This window comes from Neofelis nebulosa, chromosome 2 (genome assembly GCF_028018385.1).
Source record: "Neofelis nebulosa isolate mNeoNeb1 chromosome 2, mNeoNeb1.pri, whole genome shotgun sequence".
Taxonomy (NCBI): domain Eukaryota; kingdom Metazoa; phylum Chordata; class Mammalia; order Carnivora; family Felidae; genus Neofelis; species Neofelis nebulosa.
Window position 1 is genome coordinate 144,787,602 of NC_080783.1, and position 25,085 is coordinate 144,812,686.

General features: G+C 36.5%; 1 protein-coding gene and 1 pseudogene across 7 annotated transcripts in view; one reads left to right on the top strand and one right to left on the bottom strand.

Annotated features, from left to right (window-relative positions):
* HFM1 (helicase for meiosis 1) overlaps window positions 1-25,085 on the top strand; it is a 96,970-nt gene that overhangs the window by 59,874 nt on the left and 12,011 nt on the right. The window contains exons 31-36 of one of the 7 annotated variants that reach the window (XM_058716606.1): window positions 10,926-11,006; window positions 11,225-11,340; window positions 13,482-13,561; window positions 14,527-14,630; window positions 20,822-21,067; window positions 22,448-22,765. In XM_058716606.1, coding sequence (XP_058572589.1) covers window positions 10,926-11,006; window positions 11,225-11,340; window positions 13,482-13,561; window positions 14,527-14,630; window positions 20,822-21,067; window positions 22,448-22,590 — 770 coding nt within the window. In that variant the 3' untranslated portion in view covers window positions 22,591-22,765. Of the gene's footprint in view, window positions 1-10,925; window positions 11,007-11,224; window positions 11,341-13,481; window positions 13,562-14,526; window positions 14,631-20,821; window positions 21,068-22,447; window positions 22,767-25,085 lie in introns of those variants that run through there. The other 6 variants (XM_058716607.1, XM_058716610.1, XR_009257955.1 and 3 more) reach the window with 6 other exon arrangements.
* LOC131504390 (homeobox protein NANOG-like) lies at window positions 1,690-2,573 on the bottom strand (annotated as a pseudogene).

Sequence of the window (25,085 nt, forward strand, 5' to 3'; positions counted from 1 at the left end):
TAATATAATACAAAATAATAAAGAAAATACAAAATATAAAGAAAAGTAAACAACCTGCACTTAACCTCTGAAAACCTTCATGGCTGGTGTGAGGGAGAAGAGAGAGGAAGGTTTTTGTGTAGGATGACTTTCACTGTCACTAATGAAATCATTGCTGTCTATTGGCTCAATGGAATCTTTTTCTTTTCCTGCAATTTTAACAAGGAACCTATCCAATGACACTTACTTTTGCCTCCTTCTGAGGAGGAAATGTGACATTGTGTTGTCATTAAACAGATTCATTGCTTGCACTGATACAACCTTAGGGGGTGCTTTTCTGTAAAATTTTGTACTGCTTACCACATTTTACACATCTCTCTAGTCTCATTTTAAGTGAGGGATTCTCTGCCTTTTTCTCCTCCCTCTTTGCAGATGAGATGCACATGTAGACCCTCTTATAAAATCTTGGAATTTCGGCCACTTGCATACCTCATTTGTACTTCTCGATGGTTTCCTACAACTGTAATCATCTCCTTCTCACTGCCTTTCTTTTCAACCTTTATCTGCATGGGGGCCATTGTATACGTTCACACAGATGTTGACTACAGTACAGTATTAACAAACTCTTGTCATATAGTGTACTTAATGTAATTGGCATTAAGGCAGCAGATGAAAGGGTCTATGTTTGCAGGCAGCCTGACCTAGAATGAAGCAAAGCATTCCTAGGCTTATTCTTTTATGGAAAAGCAAAGGACTGTCCATAGGTGCTTTGACAAAAAAATACACTGGTGCCTGTGTGGGCATCTTCCAACATTCTGAAAAATCACTGATTCCTGCCAAACGGTGCACCTGAGAGAGGCTGAGCATCTGAGCATGGGAGATGATCACCCACAATCCCGCAGAGAGAGAAAGAGAGAACCATTGGCTCAGTTGTGATCATGCGACATTCAGTGTCACGTACTACTCATATTGCAAGACATTGCTCATTTATCAAGTTAAAATTTATTAGAAATCTTTGCTCGTCTTGTGGAACACTCGCAGAACAAGTTACAGTCAAAGGTTCTACTGCATATAAAAATAGAAGTATGCACCTTAATTTACATAATATAGTTAAAAATTATTTTCATGCTTCCTGTAAGTCTTTGAAAGCATTCTTTTCTTTTCTTTTTTTAAGATAAAGTGGGTATTTATTTGTACTTAAACCTATAAACCACCAGCCAGACTGGCCCTATTATCATGATACATTAAAATATAAAACAGCTTTCTACAAATACTGGTTGTAATGAACAGATTAGGAGTTGGGGCAGGGAAAATCAGTGACACACATTATAACTTAACCCTCCACCATTAACAACTGAGGTTGTTAACAAGCCTCACAATCTCAGAAAATACAAATAATCCTTCATCACATGTCTCTGTATTTTTACTTTCTATTCTTGAGGTTAAATTCTGGAGCCTAAAGATATCCAAATTAGTATTATATCTAGTTATCTATAGCCAGAAACATCTTTTAGCATGTTGTCCATAGCAGCCAAAGCTATGGAATCCTCTTTGATTAGACTCCAACCGTACTCCCTTGATTGACAGAATAAGCATAACGAAAAACAATATCAAGGCAGAGATACTGGACCCTAAAAGACAAATCCTAGGAGAAGTAATATAGCCACCACCCAAATGGAGATTGGCTAATATACTCATCCTCTCGCATCTTCAGGCTGTAGGTTCAGAGGTATTTGGGAATAAATCTATTATTTGCTGAACATTAAAATACTTAGTGGTTTGCTGTATTACACTATGGCTTTCCTGAGCAGTTTCTAAGATGGACTACAAATTGCTGACAGAATTTTGCTAGAACTGGATCTGGGGCTGCAAGGATTCCTCTCCACAGTCATGCAGCTGGTTGTTCCAGGCCTGGTCATTCCAGGCTTGGGGGCGCCATGCCTGACTGTTTCAGGAATGGTTGCTCCACGACTGGCCGTTCCAGGTCTGGTTGCTCCATATTGGAAGGTTTCCAGAAGTGTTCATCAGGTATCCCTGGTGATAGGAATAGAAGCCTGGGTATTCTGGAGTTGCAGAGCTGTTCTGAATCACACTGTTATTATTATCTGGACAGTTGTTTTTCTGCCACCTCTTACATTTCATTCTCTGGTTCTGGAACCGGATCTTAACCTGCTTATAGCTAAGGTTCACAATGTTGGAAAGTTCTTGCATCTGCTGGAGATTGAGATATTTCTGTCTCTGAAATCTATCATTGAGTACATATAGCTGGGTCTGAGAGAAGATGGTTCTTATCTTCTGTTTATTGCCCTGACCTGGATCTTCCTTCTTCACCGTGATCTCTGCAAAAGTGGGTAGCACTTTTACTCTGGGACTGGTGGAAGAACCTGGGTTGTCCTGAATAAGCAGATCCATGGAGGAAGGAAGAAGGGAGACAGTCTCCAGGGGAGGGGGTGAGGGAGGGTCTCAGCAGATGACATTTGCAAGGATGCATAATTTTCTTCAGGCCCATAAATCTCAGGCATTGGAGAAGACTCCTTAGAATTGGGGGCTTCGGGGCAAGGCAGGCATTGGGGCTTAACTGGATCCACGCTCATATTGCTGAGCTGAGGGTAGAGAAGAAAAAAAAGAGGGAGATACAGGCTTATGTATCTAGATGAAAGAACTTAAAGAAATCTGAAGATCTCCAGATATGAGAGTATCAGGAAAGACAGGATGAAGTGGCATCACCACTGAAGTAGCCAAGCGCCACCCAACCCAATTTAGCAAAAAACCCAAAAGCATTCTTTTAGCAGTAGTTTCTCATATATAGTTACAGTCCAATAGATAACTCTTTTGTTAAAGGAAAAATAATTTTGCTATTTTTAAGATATAGCAATGTGAAAAATACACTTTTTGGTTTTAAAAAGTTTTAAATATTTTCAGGTCAATCTTTTTTTTAAATGCTTATTTAGAGAGAGTGTGTGTGTGCATGCAAGCATGCACTTGTGTGGGAGTGGGAGAGGGGTAATGGGAGAGGGAGAGAGAGAGAACCCCAAGCAGGCTCCAGACCCATTGCAGAGCAGAACCTGACTCAGGGCTCAATCTCACAACCAGGAGATCTTGACCTGATCACAATCCACAGTTGGATGCTTAAGCGACTAAGCCACCTAGGCGCCCCAGGTCAATTCTTAATATACGAGGTTTAAGCATTTAAACTTCTTCTTCTTTAAATAGATTCATAATAAGAAGTATGGACTTTGTTTAATTTGAAGAAAATTGATTTGACACTAATAAATTCATTTGCATTTACTATGCCATTCTGAGTTGAAAATTTAATATATTTGAAAAATGCAAGGATAAAACAAATGCCTGAGCACTGTGAAAGTATGCAGATTTAAATGCTAGTCAAAATGCATTTCGTTGTTCTTTATACCTTTTGGTGTATAAATACATTAAATTGCAAAACCAAGGACTCCAATTCATAGTGTTAACCTTTTCCTGATAAATAACAAGATGATAGTATAAGATTTGACAAAAAACTAAGAGGAGATGTTCTCATTTAAAAAGTGAAGTCATAAAGTACATAAATCTGCTTAGCATAAATCAGAAACTGCAAAAGTCAAAGTAATATTGTTTTAGAAATACTAACTTCAGTAGCTTAGGCACGGACCACTTATTAAATTTATAATTAGGATGTGAAGCTAAGTGCATCAGGGATTATGTGCCTACTATTATCAGTTTTCCTTAAGATTTTTTTTTCAAGCAACTAACCCTTGCCCCACCAACCCTTATTGATCTCTTAAAGTCATTTTATTTTATTTTTTAACTTTTTAAAAACCTTTTATTTATTATTCAGAGACAGAGACAGAGCATGAGCATGGAAGGGGCAGAGAGAGAGGGAGACACAGAGTCGGAAGCAGGCTCCAGGCTCTGAACTATCAGCACAGAGCCCAACGCAGGGCTCAAACCCATGAACTGTGAGATCATGACCTGAGCCGAAGTTGGATGCTTAACCGACAGCCACCCAGGCGCCCTGTCTTAAAGTCATTTTAAATATTTTCCTTAAATACTGTTCTAGTTGACATTAATAAATTTATGTTTTAAATAAATTTATTTTACTTTAAATACTTAGAATTAGAGGTTTAAAAACATGTAAATTCATATGTGACAAATCTGTGAAAATGTATGTATTTCAGATTATTATAGTGATGGAGTTATGGGTCTCTTTAAATTATACCTGAGTACAGGGGCGCCTGGGTGGCGCAGTCGGTTAAGCGTCCGACTTCAGCCAGGTCACGATCTCGCGGTCTGTGAGTTCGAGCCCCGCGTCAGGCTCTGGGCTGATGGCTCGGAGCCTGGAGCCTGTTTCCGATTCTGTGTCTCCCTCTCTCTCTGCCCCTCCCCCGTTCATGCTCTGTCTCTCTCTGTCCCAAAAATAAATAAAAAACGTTGAAAAAAAAAAAATTTAAAAATTAAAAAAAAAATAAATTATACCTGAGTACAGCATAGGTCAGTTTTCTTTGAGAACCTAATTAATTTTTCCAATTATCAATCTCTGTAAGCTTAAGTTTATATTTGCTAACAAGACAAATTCAGACAATTCTCAGGATATGGGAGGTGGGGTGGGGATGGGGGAGCACTTACAGTTTCTAAGTACCATTTCTAACAGAAATAAAGTTTTTCTCCCTTAGATAATTAACATCCATGTGCTAATATTCTATAAAGAAATTTGTATACAGTCCTTATTCCTGACAAGATTTGCCAACTCTGCCTTGAATTTTTTGGGATTCTCCAGAATCTCTAAAATTCAGCTCCCAAATGGTGGTTTTTAACCACTGGGAGTAAATATGTGTAGTCATTTTGCACCATCTTGTGGTGACATTTAGAAATACATCTATTAAGAGTCCTTGGATTAAGAGACGAAAGCAGTTCCTTATCCCTTATTGCAAAACAACAAGCTATAAGGCACTTCCTCTTACTTTTCCCATCTCCAGCTCCTTCTATTCCTAAAAAAAAATTTTGTTAACATTTATTCATCTTTGAGAGAGACAGAGCGTGAGCAAGGGAGGGGCAGAGAGAGGGAGACACAATCAGAAGCAGGCTCCAGGCTCTGAGCTGTCAGCACAGAGCCCCGATGTGGGGCTTGAACTCATGAACTATGAGATCGTGACCTGAGCTGAAGTCGGACGCCTGACTGACTGAGCCACCCAGGCACCCCTTCTTCTGTTTCTTTACTAAATAAATTAAATGCATTATTTGGGGAAGAACTAAGGTAGCTAGTATAACTAGGGAGGCAGATTGGTTGAGAGATAAGGCTCTGGAATTAAACTACCTTAGTTAGAATCTCAGATTTGATATTTATTATCTGGGTAGTCTTGAACATATTACTTAATCTATGTATGAACTACTTTTCTCATCTGTGAAATGGAGATATAATAGGACTGCCTTATAGGCAGATAACCAAAGATGAAACATTTGAGGAAAATCTGGAGTATATGAAAGAAAGCCCAAAATAAGTAAACCAAAAATGGATAAAAGAACAGGATAATTCAGGAATGTAATAAAACATCATATGAACAAATTAGTAACATCAGAGAAATTAAAGATTTAATTGCAAACATGAAACAGAATAGGATGCCATGGGGAGGGAGGGAGAACAATTAGAAAATAACAGTGAACACAGGGAAGTAAACCAGAAGATAAAGTCAGTATGATCTAAATGAAAGCAAAAAGATGAGACAGAAAGTGTAGGAGATAAAGGGAAATATAAGAGTCTGATAGCTGACTAATAACTGTTCCAGAAAGAACGAACAAATCAGAAATAATTTATGAAAATTTCCTACACTTGGAGATATAAATCTGCAGATCAAAAAGGCTTACTCAGTGCTAGTTAGGATAAATGAAAGAATATCTACGAAGGGGGAATAATTGCAACATTTTAGAACATCATGGATAAATCATAAATACTTCCAGGGAACAAAAATTGAAATTTTATTAATCTTTATCAGCAGCACTGGATGGTAGAAAATTTAATAGACTTAAAAATCCAGGGGGAAATGATTTTCAACCCTGTGTTCTATACCCAGCCAAACTAGTAAGTGTGAATCCTTAATACATTCAAGGATTTGGAATGTTTAACTCATAAACATCTTTTCCAAAGCAGTTGCTTGACGATGAGCACAAGCAGTTAACCAAGCAGTTAACCAAGAAAGAAAAAGTCAAAGAGGGGTGCCTGGGTAGCTCAGTCAGTTAAGCGTCCAACTCTTGATCTCGGCTCAGGTCATGATCTCATGTCTTGTGGGTTCGAGCCCTGCATCGGGCTCTGCCCTGATGGCATGGACCTTGCTTGAGATTCTCTCTCTCCTTCTCTCTGCCCCTCACCTGCTTTTGCTCTCTCTCTCTCTCTCTCTCTCTCTCTCTCTCTCTCTCTCTCTCTCTCAAAATAAACTTAAAAAAAAGTTAGAGTCCAAGAATATTGGATTCAGTCAAGAAGCTAAATGAAAGGAAGTTCCTGGATGACAACTATAGGACAGGCCTAGATTGCATTAGGAGGAAGATATAAGGCTCAAGGAAGGAGGTATCTATGAGGGGGAGAATAAATGGCTGGTGTTTCCATGTATTTGTCTTTGTCTTTAAAATATCAAATACACTTAAAAAAATAAACTTTAGCTATTGCTAGACTAAAAGAAAGGCAGTAAAACTTGAGAGAAAACAATGTGCTGCTTAAGAAAGAAAAGCATTTCACTTGGTTCTGTATTAAAAATATTTTTACTTTCTGTATAGCTCTTAAATCAGTCCATTCTGACTCTACTACTACCACCACTCTAGATTGAGTTACCATCATTTTTTTTTCCTTTTGCCTAGACTCCTATGGTAGCCTTTTTTCAAAATGCAGATTCAATTGTGTCCCTTCCTTGGTTGAAGCTTTGTAGTAACTCCCCATAGGTCTTAGAATAAAAGATCCAAATCATTAACATCCCTACAAGGTTCCATACTGGGACGTGTTCGGTCAGTTCCTAAGCAGCAGTAGGGTGGCAGCCACTAGGTAATCTCACCCCACCTCCATAGAATTGCCTGGTAAGGACATAAGAAACCTAAATGGATCTAGGTAGTATATTATTTACATAGACATCAAAACAAGATCATAATGTTCTCAAGTGCTTACATTCCTAACCCCACAGGATAACACTGAACTGGAAGGACCAGATGACAGAAATGGTGGTTTGCTTTATTTTTGAGACATCAACCATAGGCTGCACCTGTACCTTGCAAGACGCAAGGTTGAAAGTCCAGTGCCTTAGTGGAACCAGAGGTGAATGGGAAACTGCTTCATGGCAGTCTCATGAAGATATGGAGCCTCTTGCAAGCTAAGGAGACAGATGAGAAATGGTTTTTAACACCTCCTTACAAGACTGCCTATCTAGAAATATCCCAAAGAGGATCAGAAGGCATTCTGAAAATGATTGAGTCTTACCTATGTGGCCTATGTGGAGACCTGGAATTGCCAGGGTACCATGGTAGAACCATTCTCCTACAAATATAGCCTGACCTTTCTCCACTAATCTCATTTTGTGTACTCTGTCTTAGATGCTAAGCATCAGCCACACTGACCTTTCAATTTCTATGATATGCCATGCTTTCCCTTGTCATAGGGCTTTTGCATATGCCATCCTCTCTGCCTGAAGTACTCTTTCTCCTACCTCTGCCTTCTTAACTCCCTTTCTTTTTTTTAATCCTCAACGCAGTTGTTGCTTCTTAGGAAAGCCTTCCAAGACATCCCCTAACCAGAACAGTGCCTCCTGTCGTCATATAGCATTGTGTCCCTCTCCTTCATAGCACTCTGAACAATTTTAATTTTATAGTTACTTGTATAATCTTTAAGTAATGATAGTAAAGATAGTACATACTCTAATACATTAGTTTATCACTTAATTTAAAAATGCTTTCAGAGGCGCCTGGGTGGCTCAGTCAGTTAAGTGGCTGACTTCAGCTCAGGTCATGATCTCATGGTTCATGAGTTCGAGCCCCACATTGGGCTCTATGCTGACAGCCCAGAGCTTGGAGTCTGCTTCTGATTGTGTTTGTCTCTCTCTGCTTCTTCCCAACTCGCGCTTGTGCTCTCTCTCAAAAAAATGAATAAACGTTTAAGGGGCACCTGGGTGGCTCGGTCGGTTGAGGGTCTGACTTTGGCTCAGGTCATGAACTCTCAGTTTGTGAGTTCAAGCCCTGCGTCGGGCTCTGTGCTGACAGCTCAGAGCCTGGAGCCTGCTTCCTCTCTCTCTGCCCCTCCCCCACTCATGCTGTGTGTGTGTGTGTGTGTGTGTGTGTGTGTGTGTGTGTCTCTCTCTATCAAAAATAAACAAACATTAAAAAAATTTTTTTAATGAATAAACGTTTAAAAACTTAAAATGCTTTCATATACTTAATTTCATTTTATCTTTTTATCTCTGAGATGAACAAAACAGGTATTATTTTTAATCTGTTTTTTACAGATAAGAGCCTATATTAAGACTCATGTTTTCTATTTATTTATTTATTTATTTATTTATTTATTTATTTATTTATTTAAAAGTAGGCCACACCCAACATGAGGCTTGAACTAATGACCCTGAGATTGTAAGTTGCATGCTCTACTGACTGAACTTGTCACACACCCCCCAAACTCATGTTTTCTTACTTTAGTTTAGGGTACCCTGTACTTCACCACTGTGTTTTTTGTGTAAATACATTTCATGTAAGGCAGCATGCTGTGAGCCAGAGGGACAAAGAAAATGCTGAAGGGGCTCAAAAGGAGGGAGAAATCACTTCAGATGGAGTGATAAGGATAGATCATGATAAAAGTGCCATTTAAGTTGGCCTTGAAAGTTGATAAACCTCTGATGGATGAAGAAGTGAGGGGCTTCTAAGACGAGGTAATATCAAAGGTACAATCATAGAAAGTCTTGAGACTGTTTGAATAATGGCAAGCGAATGTGTTCTGATGAATTAGGGTTAATATGGGTGCCAGAAAGGGAGGCTAGAATTACATTGTAGAAGACTTTAAATATGGAATTAATTTTGTTGGCAGCAGGAAGTAACTAACATTTCTAAGTGGGCAAATGATCTGATCAGAATTGAACTTTAGGAGGACTAATTAAACAACAGCGTGGAGAATAAATTGTAGCTTGGTAGGACTAGACAAGGAGACCAGGTGACTGAGAGATGAAATTATGAAGGGGGGGGGGGGCAAAACTTCTAACCAGTAAGCCATGGCATATCTTGCAGAATATAATATTGAAACCTTTCAACCAAAGACCACTGGGAATACACGTATATTTGAGGAAAGTTGATTAAGTATTTTTAAACTTGCTATAGCAAAAGAGCACAGCTGTGGCAGAGCTGTGGGTTATCTCAGGGAGTTGAGAGGAGCTTATTTATAGGATTTCAGCTTGTGCTGGTGATTCTTGGGAGAGTTTAGGGAGAGCAGAGGTCAATTGTACATTGGATATTTTCAAGAAGTGGAGTTGGATATTTTGGTATCTTATCTTAGAGATGGGAGGATTAAGGAAATAGTAGTCATTTGTGTTAGCCAGAAGAGGGGGATGTTTAGTTATTTTTGTGGTTCGTGAGTGTCCTTGCCTCTAGTTTCAGAAATAATTACACAGTAGTTTTTATCTCTGTCTTTACCACAGTCACAGAATGGTCTTATCTGAGTATTGTTTATATTCTGCCAAAGTTGATTGTATTCAGTTGGGAGCACTATGGTCCAGCTGTCAGCTTGCAGTTTCATTACTTTATCACTACCCAATACATTGATCTGCTGGCCCTTAAGGCATCTAACCAGTTCCCTCTTGTGGTGAGTAGACTTATCCATGTAGTCCAGAATGCTATACAGATGTTATCGTTATCCAGATATGCCATGTCTTGAAAATGAGCAACAGCGTTGAAAATTAAGAGTAAAGGACCAAAAAATGATTGTAAAGGTTTTCAAAATTCTTCACTATCTTCAACATTTCTAGTTAAAATCTGTGCTCCAGCAAAAATAAACTTATTTCTATTTCTACAGTATGTGGTTTGCCCTCTTTGGGTATTATGCCCTCTATGTGAACATGTTCCCCTGGTCTCCTTCTCATGTCCAGATCCTATCTATCAATTCAGATGTCTGTCCCTTCCCCCATGTTACTAAGATCAAGAAAAAACCTACTTAAAATATTATGAAGAATAAATTATGTATTTGGATATACTAGCTCAGTGGGTCAAGCAGGCAGCAATCTCTTTTCTTTATGAATTCATATAGCAAATTTCTTATACCCCTAAAACACTTATTTCAATGTTTATTAAATACGTATGGTGTCCTCCCTACTAGAAACTATCACTGATGCCATTAAAATGAAACGACGTTTGCTTCTTTCCAGGTTCTTCTTAAGTGTAAGTATAAAGCAGCAGAGAAGTTTAAAAACTCCACCCTCATTCTTACCTCATTCAAGATAAGAGTTACTGATATTCTGTGGTATTTGGCTCTATTTATGTCAGGGAGGTTAAGAGAAGCGTATAGGTGGGTCGATGCTCCTTGCAAAAAGCTGGGATTGGGCAAATAGCCCAACAGGGACTAGGTGTTATCAGAAATACCATTTTAAAATATTAAACGGGTTGGGGTGCCTGGGTGGCGCAGTCGGTTAAGCGTCCAACTTCAGCCAGGTCACGTTCTCGCGGTCCGTGAGTTCGAGCCCCGCGTCAGGCTCTGGGCTGATGGCTCAGAGCCTGGAGCCTGTTTCCGGTTCTGTGTCTCCCTCTCTCTCTGCCCCTCCCCCCGTTCATGCTCTGTCTCTCTCTGTCCCAAAAAAAAAAAAAAAAAAAAAAAAGTTGAAAAAAAAATAAAATATTAAACGGGTTAACACTTGAGGAAGTGTAAAATCATAATCTTTTTGTACTGTCTGAAAGGAAATAAATTCTAGTAAAAAACAGGTTTTTTTCTTATATAAATTTAGGAATGACTGCTTGCAAAAAACCTGGGAACCGAGAATGTAATCATCACTGTAAAAATAAACATACATGTGGACATGACTGCTGTGAGTTCCATAAAAGATGTTTATTTCAGGTTTTAAAAATTGAAAGGTCTTTGAATAGTAATAACAGCCTAATTATGTATGATATTTATATTATGCAGTTTATAATTCAAATGATTTTCTTTCATGAAAAAAATTAGATTAGAAATTATAAAGAAATTTGGCTTTACATGAACACTACCTAAAGTTTAACCTAAAGGATCTAGAATTTCTTCTCATAGGTAAAACTGGAGTTGCACAAAAGTCAGTAATGAAAGAGTCAACAATCTCTTCATATTTATCTGATTTAAGAAACAGGAATGCTGTTTCATCACTTCCTCCAGTTAAACGTCTCAAGGTTAGTTTTAATAACATTTATCCCTTGCTCTGTAATTTAATACATATGAATATTCCTTTATATTCTGTATATCAATTAGGTAGGTATCAGCAGTGTACTTTAGTTACTTCGGGGCTGTGTTTTCAAAATACTTCTTCTGAAGGAAAATATAGTTCTTAATAATTAATCTGTAAATCTACTTTTGGAACACAGTTCTACATAGTCCCTTATTAGTGTTTTTGTTGTTGTTAACCAGCAATTGAAACTAGAGACACTTACCCTTTCCTGTGTTCTCTTTGTGTTGAAACTGGTGTGGAAAGTCTGAAGTTGATTTTGATTCATGTACTTGGATGAGTACTGAGCAAGAGCCTGCTTTCCAAGTCATGAAAGAATGGTAGCTTATACAATTGATAGGCTAGTCAGTAGCAGACTTATTCTAAGCCTGCATCATCATATCCAGGGCAAAATAATTGATCAGCCCCAGAAGAGAGGCAAGAAAATAGCAGAATGTCTGTTTCTTCTGTTTCTCTTCTCTTTAACAAGAATGAAGATTTTAAGTCATGAGGCTTAAACAAGGGGAATATTGGGAAACAGGGAGTGACATGCAGTTTGGAACAGCTACCACCTTCTCTGAGATTATAATTTTTTAGTAGCCCAAGCTTTTCCTCCCTCCCTTCTTCCCTCCCTTTCTTCCATCTTTCCTTCCTCTTTCCTTCTCCATTCCATATTATTCCTTTCTTTCCATATTCATTTTTTTAAGTTGATTTATTGTTTTTAGTAATATGTACATCTAGCATGGGGCTCAAACTCACAACCCTGAGATCAAGGGTCTCACACTCTTCCAACTAAGCCAGCCAAGTGCCCCCCTTCCGTATTCATTGAGCACCAAGAATATGCCAAGGACTGTTATAGATGCTAACATACTGCTGTGAAAAAGACAGCTTTAGTCCCAATCCTCATAGAGCTTATAGCTGAGTAAAGGATATAGATAGCTAAATAGGCTTTTTCAATGTAGTGTGATGGATGATTCTATGACAGAAATTTAAGATAACTTGAATTTGGATAGAAAGTGTACTCATTCCACATTTGATAGGCCAGGAAAGTATTCCAAACAAACATGACTGAGACTTGAAGCCAAGTATGGAGAGGGAGGCACTATAGTGGTGGTGGAGAGGGATAAAAAAGTATTCCAGACAGAAAATGTGCAGTGGTCCAGAGCTAAGAAAGAGCCAGAGGAGATCGTTTAAAACACTGAAGTTATACAGTACGTCTGGAGTTCAGTTACACGTTGGGGAGTGGAGAGATGAGGGTGAAAAGGCTGAAGAGGTAAGTAAGAGCTGGATAATGAAGGCGTTTTTGCTATTTTAAGGATTTGGACTTTATCCTGAAAGTATTGGGAAACCACTAAAGGACTTAAAGCAGTGACATTACCAGAATTGCATTTTATAAATTCACTCCGGATGCAATGTAGAGAATGGATTAGAGGATGATAGAAAAGGAACATAAAGACTCATTAGATAGGTTTTGCAGTAATCTAGGCAAGATTGGCCTACTCTAATGTAATGGCAGTAGCAGTGGAGAGTAGTGGCTAGGTTTAAAATATTTCTCAGAGATAGAATCAACTACCCTGGTACTTAATTGCTTATGAGGGGTGACGTAGAAGGATCAAGATGATGACCAGCTTTCTGGGTTGAGCAGCTAGGAACAAAGTGAGGCTTCATTAGGGTAGGAATTCCAAAGGAAAAACAAGTTTAGAGAAGTAGATATACATTAATTTCAATCTGGTAAATACTGAATTTAGAAACCTGCAAGATGTCTAGGTAAAGATGTTCCACAGACAGTTGAATATAACAAAACCAGGAGAAGGAGCTGAGTAGAAATACGTATTTGAAAGTCATTCACATGTAGATGATAATTGAAGCCAGGGAAGTAAGTGAGGTGTTTGAAAATGTGTAGAGGGAGAAGAGAAGGCCTAGTAAAGAACCATGAAGAAATACCTACATTTAAGAAGTGCCTGAGAAGGAGATTTGATTTGAAAACTAGCCTGAATTTCTTATAATTCATTGATTTTGGGACTTTATGTACTGGCAGGAATTTTGCTGTTTGGCTTGTTAAAAAGTGTTGCTATGAAATTGATAGTTGAATTTTTTTTTCATTAATAGATGCAAATGAATAAATCTCAAAGTGTGGATCTTAAAGAATTTGGTTTTACTCCAAAACCTTCTCTTTCCAGCATATCAAGGTATAAATATAATGTTAATATCCAAGGTAGAATAGTCCTCATAAATTCTTTGCTTCTCCAAATAATCATGTGTTCAGAGAAAGGTGAACACTGGCTACATTCAAATCACAGTAATCATGTAGTTCCGTAATGAAGTAATGGCATCATAAGAGTTTGGTTATCTAAATTTATTTAGAACTCTGTAGTTATAGAATATTTTAACATTCATTGAATCATCTCTTTCGCAGGAAACTACCCATCCTATATGTCATGCCCTCAGGCTTTTTCTGCCTTCTAAACAGGAGACAAAAGTATATTTTAGAGAAATCAGGTTGCTGTACAAAGTCTAATCTTTTCCATTTAGGGGCCCACTCTATATTAATAACACTTCAGATTTATAAAATAATTTACAATTTAAAAATTGCACATTGTGCATTATCTCTTTTGACCTTAACAACAACCTAGCTCATAAAATGAGGTATTTCTATCCCATCTCATAGATAAAATAACCGAAACTCATATTCCTGGTTTTAAGAAGACCCTAGATGATAACTCAGCATTCTTTTCCTATATCATGATGCCTAGAAGGCAATCATATATGTCATTTCCCTTCCAGATAAGTGTATTCTATATTCAGGGATGACATTTAATATACTTAACAAACAGTACAGAACAGCCACTGACCAATCAGAACAGATGCCAACACTACTTCAAGATATCCTAGCTTTTGTTATCTAATTGAAAGTAGCATTAGCAATAGATTTTTAAGGCTATACACAGATAGCAGATATCTACATATTTGGGACATGTAAAGATGACTAAGTATCTTGCTTCCATTAAACACCTATTTTTTTACCCTTTACTACTCAGGCTAATGCAGTCTATCATAAAAGTGTTGATTTTAATTTTAATTGTTGATCTAATTTTCATTTAAGTGTTGATTTAATTTTAATATTTAATATTTTTATGGCTTTATCTTTATAAAGGTCAGAGTGTTTAAATATACCTGAATTGTCTATAATGGAGCAGAGGGATCAGCATGAAATCTGTGCCAAAGTTCAACAAGAACCATCTGAATATCAAGACAAAGGTAAATTACCATTGATACTGCCTTGAAAGAGAAAATTATTTATTATTACTTCAGAATGACAATGTTATTGAAAAACCAGCATCTGAAATTACTATGATTAACTTGGCAACATTTTTCTCTTGGGTTATTGAACCAGTTTCAAATTCTTAGGTCTGTTATTTCAGATGGTCTTGCTATATTTGTCACAGAGTCTTAAAAAAATCTCTGCCCTACATAGCATTGACTATTTTTATTTAAAGATAATATGAGGAAAAGCTGAGAAAATAAGGGATCTCAAGATACACAAAGTGTTAAAATGCTGAACTATTACTTTTATATGTCTTTAGAATTATTTAAAATAATTTTATGTTTATAAAATTAGTCCAGTTTTACAAAATATCTGTGTGACCTTGGGAAAATTATTTAACCCCTTTAGGTCTTAGTCTTATCTTTTAAATTAGGGGATTAAATTAGGTGTCCTTTAATATCTCTCCAGTTTCTAAACCTATGATTCTTACAACTTCCATGATAATAAGAGAATATAACCTAGTTTGTGGAATATAGCTTGTATGTAGTCTAGATTTGCTTTTCATCTGTGTCAGTCATTAAATTCTTTTTCAACATTGAGATTGGTTTATCAATACTCTGGATCCTGATATTAATAGCATCCTTTGTCTGGGTCATGCCACTAATAGCCAGTCTGTTAAAATGTGTGAGAAATAATCCTGGCTATAGAGTTGTTTGTTTGAGTTGCTGTATATAGAAATGGTAAATTTGGGGTTTCCCACAAATAATTTCATGTGTGTGACCTTAGCATCTGTTGACACTCTTTCTTTCATGCTGTCACTTAATGCTTCCTCTGGTCATAATTTAAGATCTTAAGTAGGCAAGGGCTGGCGTACCAATCACCTCTTATGACATGGCAGTCATTAGGCCCAAATAAGAACAAGAAAAGTCCCCTAATCTCACTTAGAGTATCAGAGCATTTATCCAACTTCCTCAAAGCCTGAATATCATTACAACAGGGAGAGAAGGTATGAGATTGTCAACTCTTATTTTTATATCCCTTCAACCTATAGCCCTCTAACTTACTCCTTGTTCTGCTGCTCTGTTCCCTGCACTTCTGCTTACTTTAATTATCCCTCTTTACTTACATATCCCTCTGTTTACTTTCATGCTGTCTTTACATAGTTTCCCTACTTTGATTTCTTTCCCACCCCCATTCCAAATCCAGTTTATATTATGATATTAAAGTCTCATTAGATATCACTGATAATTGTATCCCTGTTTTACTGAATGGGCCACTTTTTTTTTTTTTTTAATAGAAGAAGCTGTGTAGTATAGTACTTAAATTCACAGGATCTATAATAATCTGTCTAGTGGTGCCTAACTGAATCAGTTGGTAGAGTATGCGAGTCTTGATCTCAGGGTTTTGAGTTCGAGACCCACATTGGGCTTAGAAATTACTAAAAAATAAATGCTTAGAATAATCTGTCTAGGTTCAAATTCTAGGTCTGCCATTTATTAGTTGTGTCACATTTCATAATAAATCTAACCACTTTATCTCAATTCCCTCATCTGCTTATGTTTTAGGGATTTTACAATTAAATGAGATAATGTTCACAAAGCTCTTAGCATAGTATCTGGTACTGTTATTAATAGCAATTGAGTATATTCATTATTCCTTTCACATATTAGTTTTGCATGGCAAAACATACTTTATATGTATTCAAATATTGCTCTTGAGAATGTTTTAAGAAAAACATGCCAATTTTTGTCATCCTAATTCCAATTTCAAGAAAGGAAAAAGAAAAATGTCAGAAACTATATGAGAAAGCATGTTGAATCATAAAATTTAAATTGTAAGGGACCTTTGTGTAATTTTTCATTTTCTAGTGAAAGAAACCAAGACTCTGAGAGATTAAATTACTTGCCTAAAATCACATATCTAATTAATGGCAGGACCAGAAATAGATTCTATATCTCTTGATTCCCAGTCCAATGCCATTTCTATAAAATGAAATTGACTTTTAGTTGTCAGTGGAGAATTGAAAATTGAATCTATATGAACTCTTTCAACTTTCCACTGTACAACTATATATTCTCTATTTCTGCATCCATCCTTAACTCTGTCTTAAAAGAAGAATTATCTTTTATTCTATTCAAGAATTATCTCTCCAGCTGTAGTTTTAATCTTTCCAATCCTGCCTCCCCTTAGGGAGGGCCTTAGGAGACCAGTATCCATTTCCTCTTTCCCATATTGTCCATCTCTCTTCCTTATTTCTTTCTCTTCAACATATAAATATGCTCATGTCTCTTCCTTCTTCAGCTCCCTGTTCTCATCTAGCTACTCCTGACCGTTTTGGTGGTAAGTGGCGGAAATGCTACTCAAAGTGACTTAATCACAAAAAAAGAAGACCACTCATGTAAACTTGTAAATCCAGACATGCATCTGGCTTTAATCTTGCTAGATCCAGGCACTATGATTTTAGTCATGCTTCTAGTTTTCTCTCAATCTTTTAGATATGCCTGTTACTACTTGGCTTTATTTTTTTCAATAGTCTTTCTCACATGACAGGTCACCCCTAACTGACATCTTCCCAGTTTAACAGACTTGGTAGAAAAACAGTCTTCCTCTTTTAGCTTTGGTAAACCAGAGTTCATTCTAACTGGCCTCAGCTGAGTCTTGTATTTCTCTCTTGATCAATTCCTACAGCCTGGGGATTGGGTCATATGTTCCCCCGCTGTAGCCCTAGGGACCAGGGTACCGTGAAAGACATCCTCACCAGGATCACATGGAATGGGTGGAGGCAGTTTCCCCAAAGGATGAAAAAGATACTCCTATTAAAAGAAGTGAAAAGGGGCATGTGGATGGCTCAGTTGGTTAAGCATCCAACTCTTGACTTTGGCTCAGGTCATGATCTCACAGCTTGTGAGTTTGAGCCCCATGTCAGGCTCTATGCTTACAGCCTGCACGGAGCCTGCTTGGGATTCTCTCTTTCCCTCTCTCTCTCTGCCCCTTCTTGCATCTCTCTCAAAATAAATAAACTTAAAAAAAATTTTTTTTAAGGGAAAGCATGTCAGGCAGACAAAAAAACAGAATCACCAGAGTCTTTATATACTTTAATGTCTTGCTTTCCACATCAAAACAAAAATTCTTCAAAAGGCAATTTATACTCACTGTGCTCATTTCCTTATCTCCTAGTCACTTTTCATTCACCAAAATTTGGATTCTCCATCACTCCTTTGAAACTGGTTTCATTTAGACCATTTAGTGATCTTCTAAGTTCTGAATTCAGTGAACTCTTTTCAATTTTTATTTTCTTTGACGTTTGTATTTGACACATTTGGTCTTTCCTTCCTTTTGGAAATCTCTTCTTTGGTTTTAATTAAGCCATTCTGCTTTTCCTACTACTTCTTGAATTGCTTGGGCTTTTCTTCCTTTTGATATTAGAAAAGATTCTTTCTTGCTTCTTTATTCTTCTTGCTTTGTAAACTTTTCTTATTCACTGCCATTCAAGTCCATGTCTACAATTACTAACTATATTTAGATGATTTCTACATCTGCATCTGTATCTTTCTGTCTAGCCCCTGACCCATCTATACAATCACCTTCCTGGACATATCCACCTAAAAGTTAACATATCAGCCTCTGAACTCTTTCTGTCTTCTCTGTACCTCACACTGCTCCTTTTCTTTTCTCCTTAGGTTGGTGAATGAATTCTCTTCTTTTCTAAGCTGCTAAAGGCAGAAAAAGAGTCATCCTAAGTATCTTACCTTACATGCAAGTAATCGCCATGTCCTATTTATTTTGTCTCCTAAACATCTCTCATATCTGTTCTTCTTCTCTCTCCCTTCTGCTGATACTCTAGCTTAGACATTCAATGTCTTATCCATTATAATATGTCTTACTTTTCTCTTTGCTTTCAGTCTCATTATCATTCCATCTGTACCTATTCCGAATGATCTAACAGGCATCTCCCATCATGTAAACCTCTTGCTAAAATATCTTCAGTAGTTATCCATTGCCTATATGGAAAAAAAAAATGAATTCCTTAACATTGAAGTTAAGCATCAACATAATTTGGCACTTAAATGCTTGTGCGGTCTCAATGAGCCCTTTTCTTCTACTTTGTGCTCTAGAAATCCTGAAAACGTAGTTTACCAAACATTCTCTGGTCTCCCATACTGCTGTGTCTTTCACATGTTGCTCTCCCCTCACAGAGTATCTTGCCTTCCCCTCTTGCCCATTTCTCCAGGCACCACTCTATCAAGCTCAAATTCCAACATTAACTTCTAAGCGTTTTACCCTCTTAGAGGTGTCCCCTCTGACTTCGTTATAGGTTTAAGTCCTGTTTCCTTTGCATTCTCATTGCACTTTGTGCCTACTTCTGTTTTTAGTATGTATTATATTGTGTATGTATATCAATGAACAGAAGTAGAAAAATGTGGAGTTGTAGAACAGTTGAGAGATAATGTAAGATTTGGCTAGGTGAAGAAAAGTGTAGAGGATATTTAAAAGTGAAGGAAACTCAGTGCGCTGGAGCAAACTTGTGCTGGCTTGTGAGAGATGATTATTCTTGGGAACCGTTCAGCCATTATTAAAAGTTTAATTATATAAAATTTCAATTAAATAAGTTATACTAAAAACAAAGACTGTATTCAGAACTAATATTCTACCATATATTACTGTTTTCTGTGTTCTTGAGATTATTTACCTCTATATTTGTATCTGTATGGTGGAAATACTATATTATGGGGTGCTACTATGCATTTCTTTTCAACTTTACTTTTAGAGATATTACATTGGACACTTGAAATTAATCATAATGGGAGTATTTATACCATAGAAACCAGCAAACACTACAAATTAGGACTTGATTTATTGTTTTGTTTAGATTTATGAGTGATGGATAAAATGTTAATAGCGCAGATTAGAGGCACCTAGGTGGCTCAGTTGGTTGAGTGTCCACCTTTGGCTCAGCTCCTGATCTCATGGAGTGTGAGCTCCACATTGGGCTCATTGCTGTCAGCGCAGAGCCCGCTTTGGATCCTCTGTCCCCCGCCCCCCTCCCCCACCCCTTTTCCACTCATGCTCTCTCAAAAATAAATAAACATTAAAAAAAATCATGCAGATTAAATTTAATAGTATGTTGTGTACATAGCTATTACATTGAGAATACCATGAAAAATTGAAGGAATATTGTAGTATTTGAAAACCATTGTCTAATTTAGCGAAGAAGTTGCCTAAGTCAGTGAATGAATGAGTAAAGTCCCAACCTCTGTCTTTGTTATTTTACTTTCATCTTAGTTGCTAAAGTCAACAAGAATGTTAAATAGCATTTATGTGAGAACTGTATTCATTTGTTAATTGTAATGATAGGTTGGCTATAGATGTAAGAGTTTGGCAAAACTCAATGAAAACATTCAGTGAAAATCAGATATATGGAATTTATAATTATGCATGTTATATATTTTATTATTATTTGTAAATCATGTGCTACATATCTTTTACCTATAATAAATACATATAATAAACACATGTATGTATATAAATGCAAACATGTTTTGAGAAGCAATTTATTAAACATTTATTAGCACAATTACTTTGGAAAACTGCAAGAGTTAAAGGCATTTATTCCCTACAACAATCTTATGAAAAAGGTACTTTTATAATTCCCATTTTGCAGAGGAGAAATGAAGCTCAGAGACTTTAAATTAGTTGTTTAAGATTATACAATGAGAGAAGTGGAATTTTTCACCCAGGTAGTCTGGTTCTAAGCCCAGGCTATAAATAATAGATAACACTGAGGATTTTTTAGCAGGAGAAAATTAAGATCTATTTTGGATAAATATATTTCATAACAATATTCAAAATTCACCTGTAGGGAAAAGAGCTGGGGGGAGGAATACCATTTTAGAAATTATTCATTTTTAGAGTATGGGTATTCTCATCTAGAAATTAATAGGGAAAATTAATTCTGTCTGAAAGAATCTATTGAAAATTCAATTTAGTGCAACTATCAATATATGTACTACAGTAAATAGAATTGGTTGAAAACAATATTCAACAATAATGCTTGACCCAATACTTTTGAAAACTACTGTTCAAACCTCAGTTTAGTAGTTGAAAGATGTGTTTGATATATCAATAGAAAATGATGTTAATGGTTTAAAAAGTACCTATACTTTTTTATACATGCACATGACAGATTTTTCTAGATGGAACTCTTCTACAACTTCAAATGAGAAAGCCCCTCAAACAGTACTGTTCAACAGACATCTTAATGCATCTGGAAACCAGAATTTGACAGATGCGGATAAAAGTAATTCTCCATTCTCAGAAGTTCCGAATGTGAACTTTGAATTGGGAGATGAAGTTTGGGATGATTTTGATGATGAGAACTTAATAGAAGTTACTGATTTTTCAGCCGGTACTGAGAAGACAAATACATCAGGTAAAATTGTATCTTAGCATGAAAGAATTTCATGAGAAATTCTTTGAATATTTTTCAGTTCAGTTTCTGGGACTCATTTTCTTTGTCTTGTTTATGCGCTTGCTTAACTAGCTTTGGTTTGTTAAGATTATGATTTTTAGCGAAACTGAAAAAGTAACCCTTCCATAAATTGCATTTCCTCCTTTCCTTCCTTGACAGAGGTCAAGGTTTTCCATGATAATGGTGCAGCACATGAGCTTTTTCTATTCTATTGCTCCCCTATATTGTTAAAAACGCTATTCAAATTCAGATTATTTATTGAATTTTCCCTTATAAAACACACTATCCAGCTCTCAATTCTGTGATCACACATAATCTGCTAATGTTTGTGAAGGACAAAAAATACTCCATTTTTAAAAGTATTCATCTGTTAGCCAGGAAAATGAAAGACACCTTTTATTTCTAGCAGACATAACTGATTTTTTTTCAGGTATAAGTAAACAAAATTAGGAAAAAATTAATTTCTTCTGTATTGGATATTGTATTTAAATCGTATACAACCCCAAAATAATGGGACTGAATTTTCTGAATTACTGGCAGATTCACTCTATCTCACTAAAACAGAAAATGAAAATCTTGGTAAGTATATGAGAAGACAGCAAAATGGAGATACTGATGGATGACAGAAGGAAATCAGTCCTTCAGAACTATAGTTGCCTCTTAATGTATCCCACCCCAGTGCTCTTTAAAAAAAAAATCTTCTTAAGGGAAGCAATTAGAAGTCAAAATATTATTGTTTTAGGGCTCTAAGAATTGCCTAAAGAGCTATTATTCCTTCCAGAAGGAATAGGATTTGACCACGTTCACAAAATAGGTCAGGAGAATATATGATGTGGAGTTAGTAGGCACAATTTCCTGTATCGCTGTACAACTACTAGTCCCTACCTCAAAATTAATAGTCATGTGTATTGCAATTTAAGAGGCAATTTATACTGATTCTTTGAGGTAGCTTAATCCTGTGAGGGCATAGCTTTGACACTGGAAAAATCAGTCTCAATAAATGTCATGTATATAGCACTTTAAATGAACTTAGCTACATGCAGACCATTGAAAATATTGAATGAAATTCAAACTGATCATTTACATGAGTTAAGTAAGTAAGTAAAAGTGGTTTGGGACCTTTTAGTATAGTGACTAATAAGCTAACCCGTGTGTTTATAGTTTTACTCCCTTAGCTTTGCTCCCTTATTTCTCTATGCAAATTAAATGTGATTAGTGAGAAGTATTCATTCCTTCTTTAATCAGATCATATCTGTTGGAGACAGCCCTTGTAGAACTTCTGAAAAGATCCATTCTTCTGTTTCCTGACAGTTTACTTCAAAATGTTATCTCTTTACATAGGATTTAGAAACACTTTGAGTTCAAGTATCCAGGGAAGTAAGCTATCGCTTCAAGAGTCAAAGAGCAAATTCCAAGGAGAAATATCAAAAAGGCAAGTTTTGGAATTTTGGTTTGAAATACTTTACAAGTGTATATCCTCCTGACATATAATTGGAGAATGGGGATCAAATCATTAGATGTCAGAGAAGCTATAAGGTATTAGCTAACCTGAACCTTCTTACTCTTGGAGCTGTGTTTCTCAAAGATCTATTGACAGACCAACTACTTCAAAAGTATTGAAATATATTAAAAGTGCATATTCCTAAAAAAACAAAACAAACAAACAAACAAAAAAAACAAAACACATTCCTGGGTCCCACACTAGACTTACTATATAATGATCTCTAGGGCCGGTGCACAGGAATTTTCACTTCTCAAAAGACTTGAAAAGTAAATAGTAGGAATTTGACAGGTAGAAAAGAGGCAGATAAGGCATTCCAGATAGAAGAAGCATGTGTGCAGGGATACGGCTTGAAAAGGCATCTCATGCTCAAGGGTCAATAAAGTGTTGTCTGTATGGTCACAGCATTGAGGCTGAGAGTGCTGAGGTCTGATTGTAAAGAGCCTCTAATGCCATATTTATATAACTTTACCATATCCAGTAGGTCAGGGCTCACAAACTGAAACCACCTTCAAGATGTAGTGGGCCAAGGCCAACCACAGAGTGTCCCATCTAAAAGGCACAACTGTAGAGATATCACATTTACAGATTTCAAGGTATACTACAAAGCTGGGGCACCTGGCTGGCTCAGTCTGTAGAGCATACAACTCTTGATCTTGGGTTTGTAAATTTGAGCCCCACATTGGGTGTAGAGATTACTTAAAACTAAAATCTTAAATGAGGCACCTGGGTGGCTCAGTTGGTTAAGCGCCCAAATTTGGCTTGGGTCATGATCTCACACTCTGTGAGTTCGAGCCCTGCGTTGGGCTCTGTGCTGACAGCTCAGAGCCTGGAGCCTGCTTCATGTTCTGTGTTTCTCTCTCCCTCTCTCTCTCTGTCTCTCAAAAATAAACATTAAAAAAAAAATTTTAATAATAAAATCTTAAAAAAAGATACACTACAAAAAATATTAATCAAAATGGTATGGTACTGGCAAAAAAATAGACACAACCACTTTTTTATACCATATACAAAATAAACTCAAAATGGATTAAAGCCGTAAGTATAAGACTTGAAACCATAAAACTCCTAAAAAAAATACACAGGCAATAATCTCTTTGACATCAATTTTAGCAATATATTTATGGGTATATTTCCTCAGGCAAGGGAAACAAAAACAAAAATAAACTATTGGGACTAGGCCAAAATAAAAAGCTTTTGCACAGCAAAGGAAACCATGAGCAAAACAAAAAGGCAACCTACTAAATGGGAGAAGATATTTGCAAATAATATATCCAATAAGGGGCTAATATCCAAAATATATAAACACTTTTACAACTCACACCAAAAAACCAATTTGATTTAAAAAACGGGCAGAGGGCCTGAATAGACATTTTTCCAAAGAAGACGTACAGATGGCTGACAGACGCATGGAAAGATGCTCAACATCACTAATTATCAGGAAAATGCAAATCAAAACCATGTGATATTACTTCACACCAGTTAGAATGGGTGATATCAAAAAGACAAGAAATAATAAGTGAGGAGGTAGAGAAAAGGGAACACTTGTGCACTGTTGGTGGGAATATAAATTGGTGCAACTACTGTGGAAAACAGTATGGAGGTTCCTCAAAAATTAGAAATACAACTATGGTAATACCACTGCTGGGTATTTACCCAGAGAAAAAAAACACTAATTCAAAAAGAAAATGCACCCCTGTGTTTATTGCAGCAGCATTTACAATAGCCAACATATGGAAGCAGCCCAAGTTGTGGGTATCGATGAATGGCTAAAGAAGATATGAGATATTTATATATTTGTATCTATATAATATTACTCGTCCATAAAGAAGAATGAGATCTTTCCATTTACAACAACATAGATGGACCGAGAAGGTGTTATGCTAAATGAAATAAGTCAGATCATGTGATTTCACTTAGATGTGAAATCTACAAAAACAAAGCAAATGAACAAACACAAAAACAAGACTCTTAAATACAGAGAACAAACTGATGGTTGTGTGGCGGTGAATGACAAAATAGATAAAGGGGATTAAGATGTACAAGATTTCCACTGGTAAAATAAATAAGTCACAGAGATGAAAAGTACAGCACAGGGAATATAGTCAATAATATTCTAATGACATTGTATGGTGACAGATGGTAATACACTTACTGTGGCGAGCACTGAGTAATGTATAAAATTGATGAATCAGTAAGTTATATGCCTGAATTTAATATAACATTGTATGTCAATTATCTTTCAATAATAAAAAGTAAAATAAATAAAAGGAGCAACCACTACTCAGGTCCAGCCAGTTGTTGCTGTGCAAGAAGTAAGTATCTAGTGTTGTCAAATATTCTGATTTTCAAAAAAAGCTAGGTGTCTAAAATTCGGTGTGACATCTCCTGACTTAAATTTTGAAAACTAATTTTTAAAAATGTGATATAATCTATAGCAACCCCCACTCCAGGTATAGTCTAGTTTTTAGTCTCCAT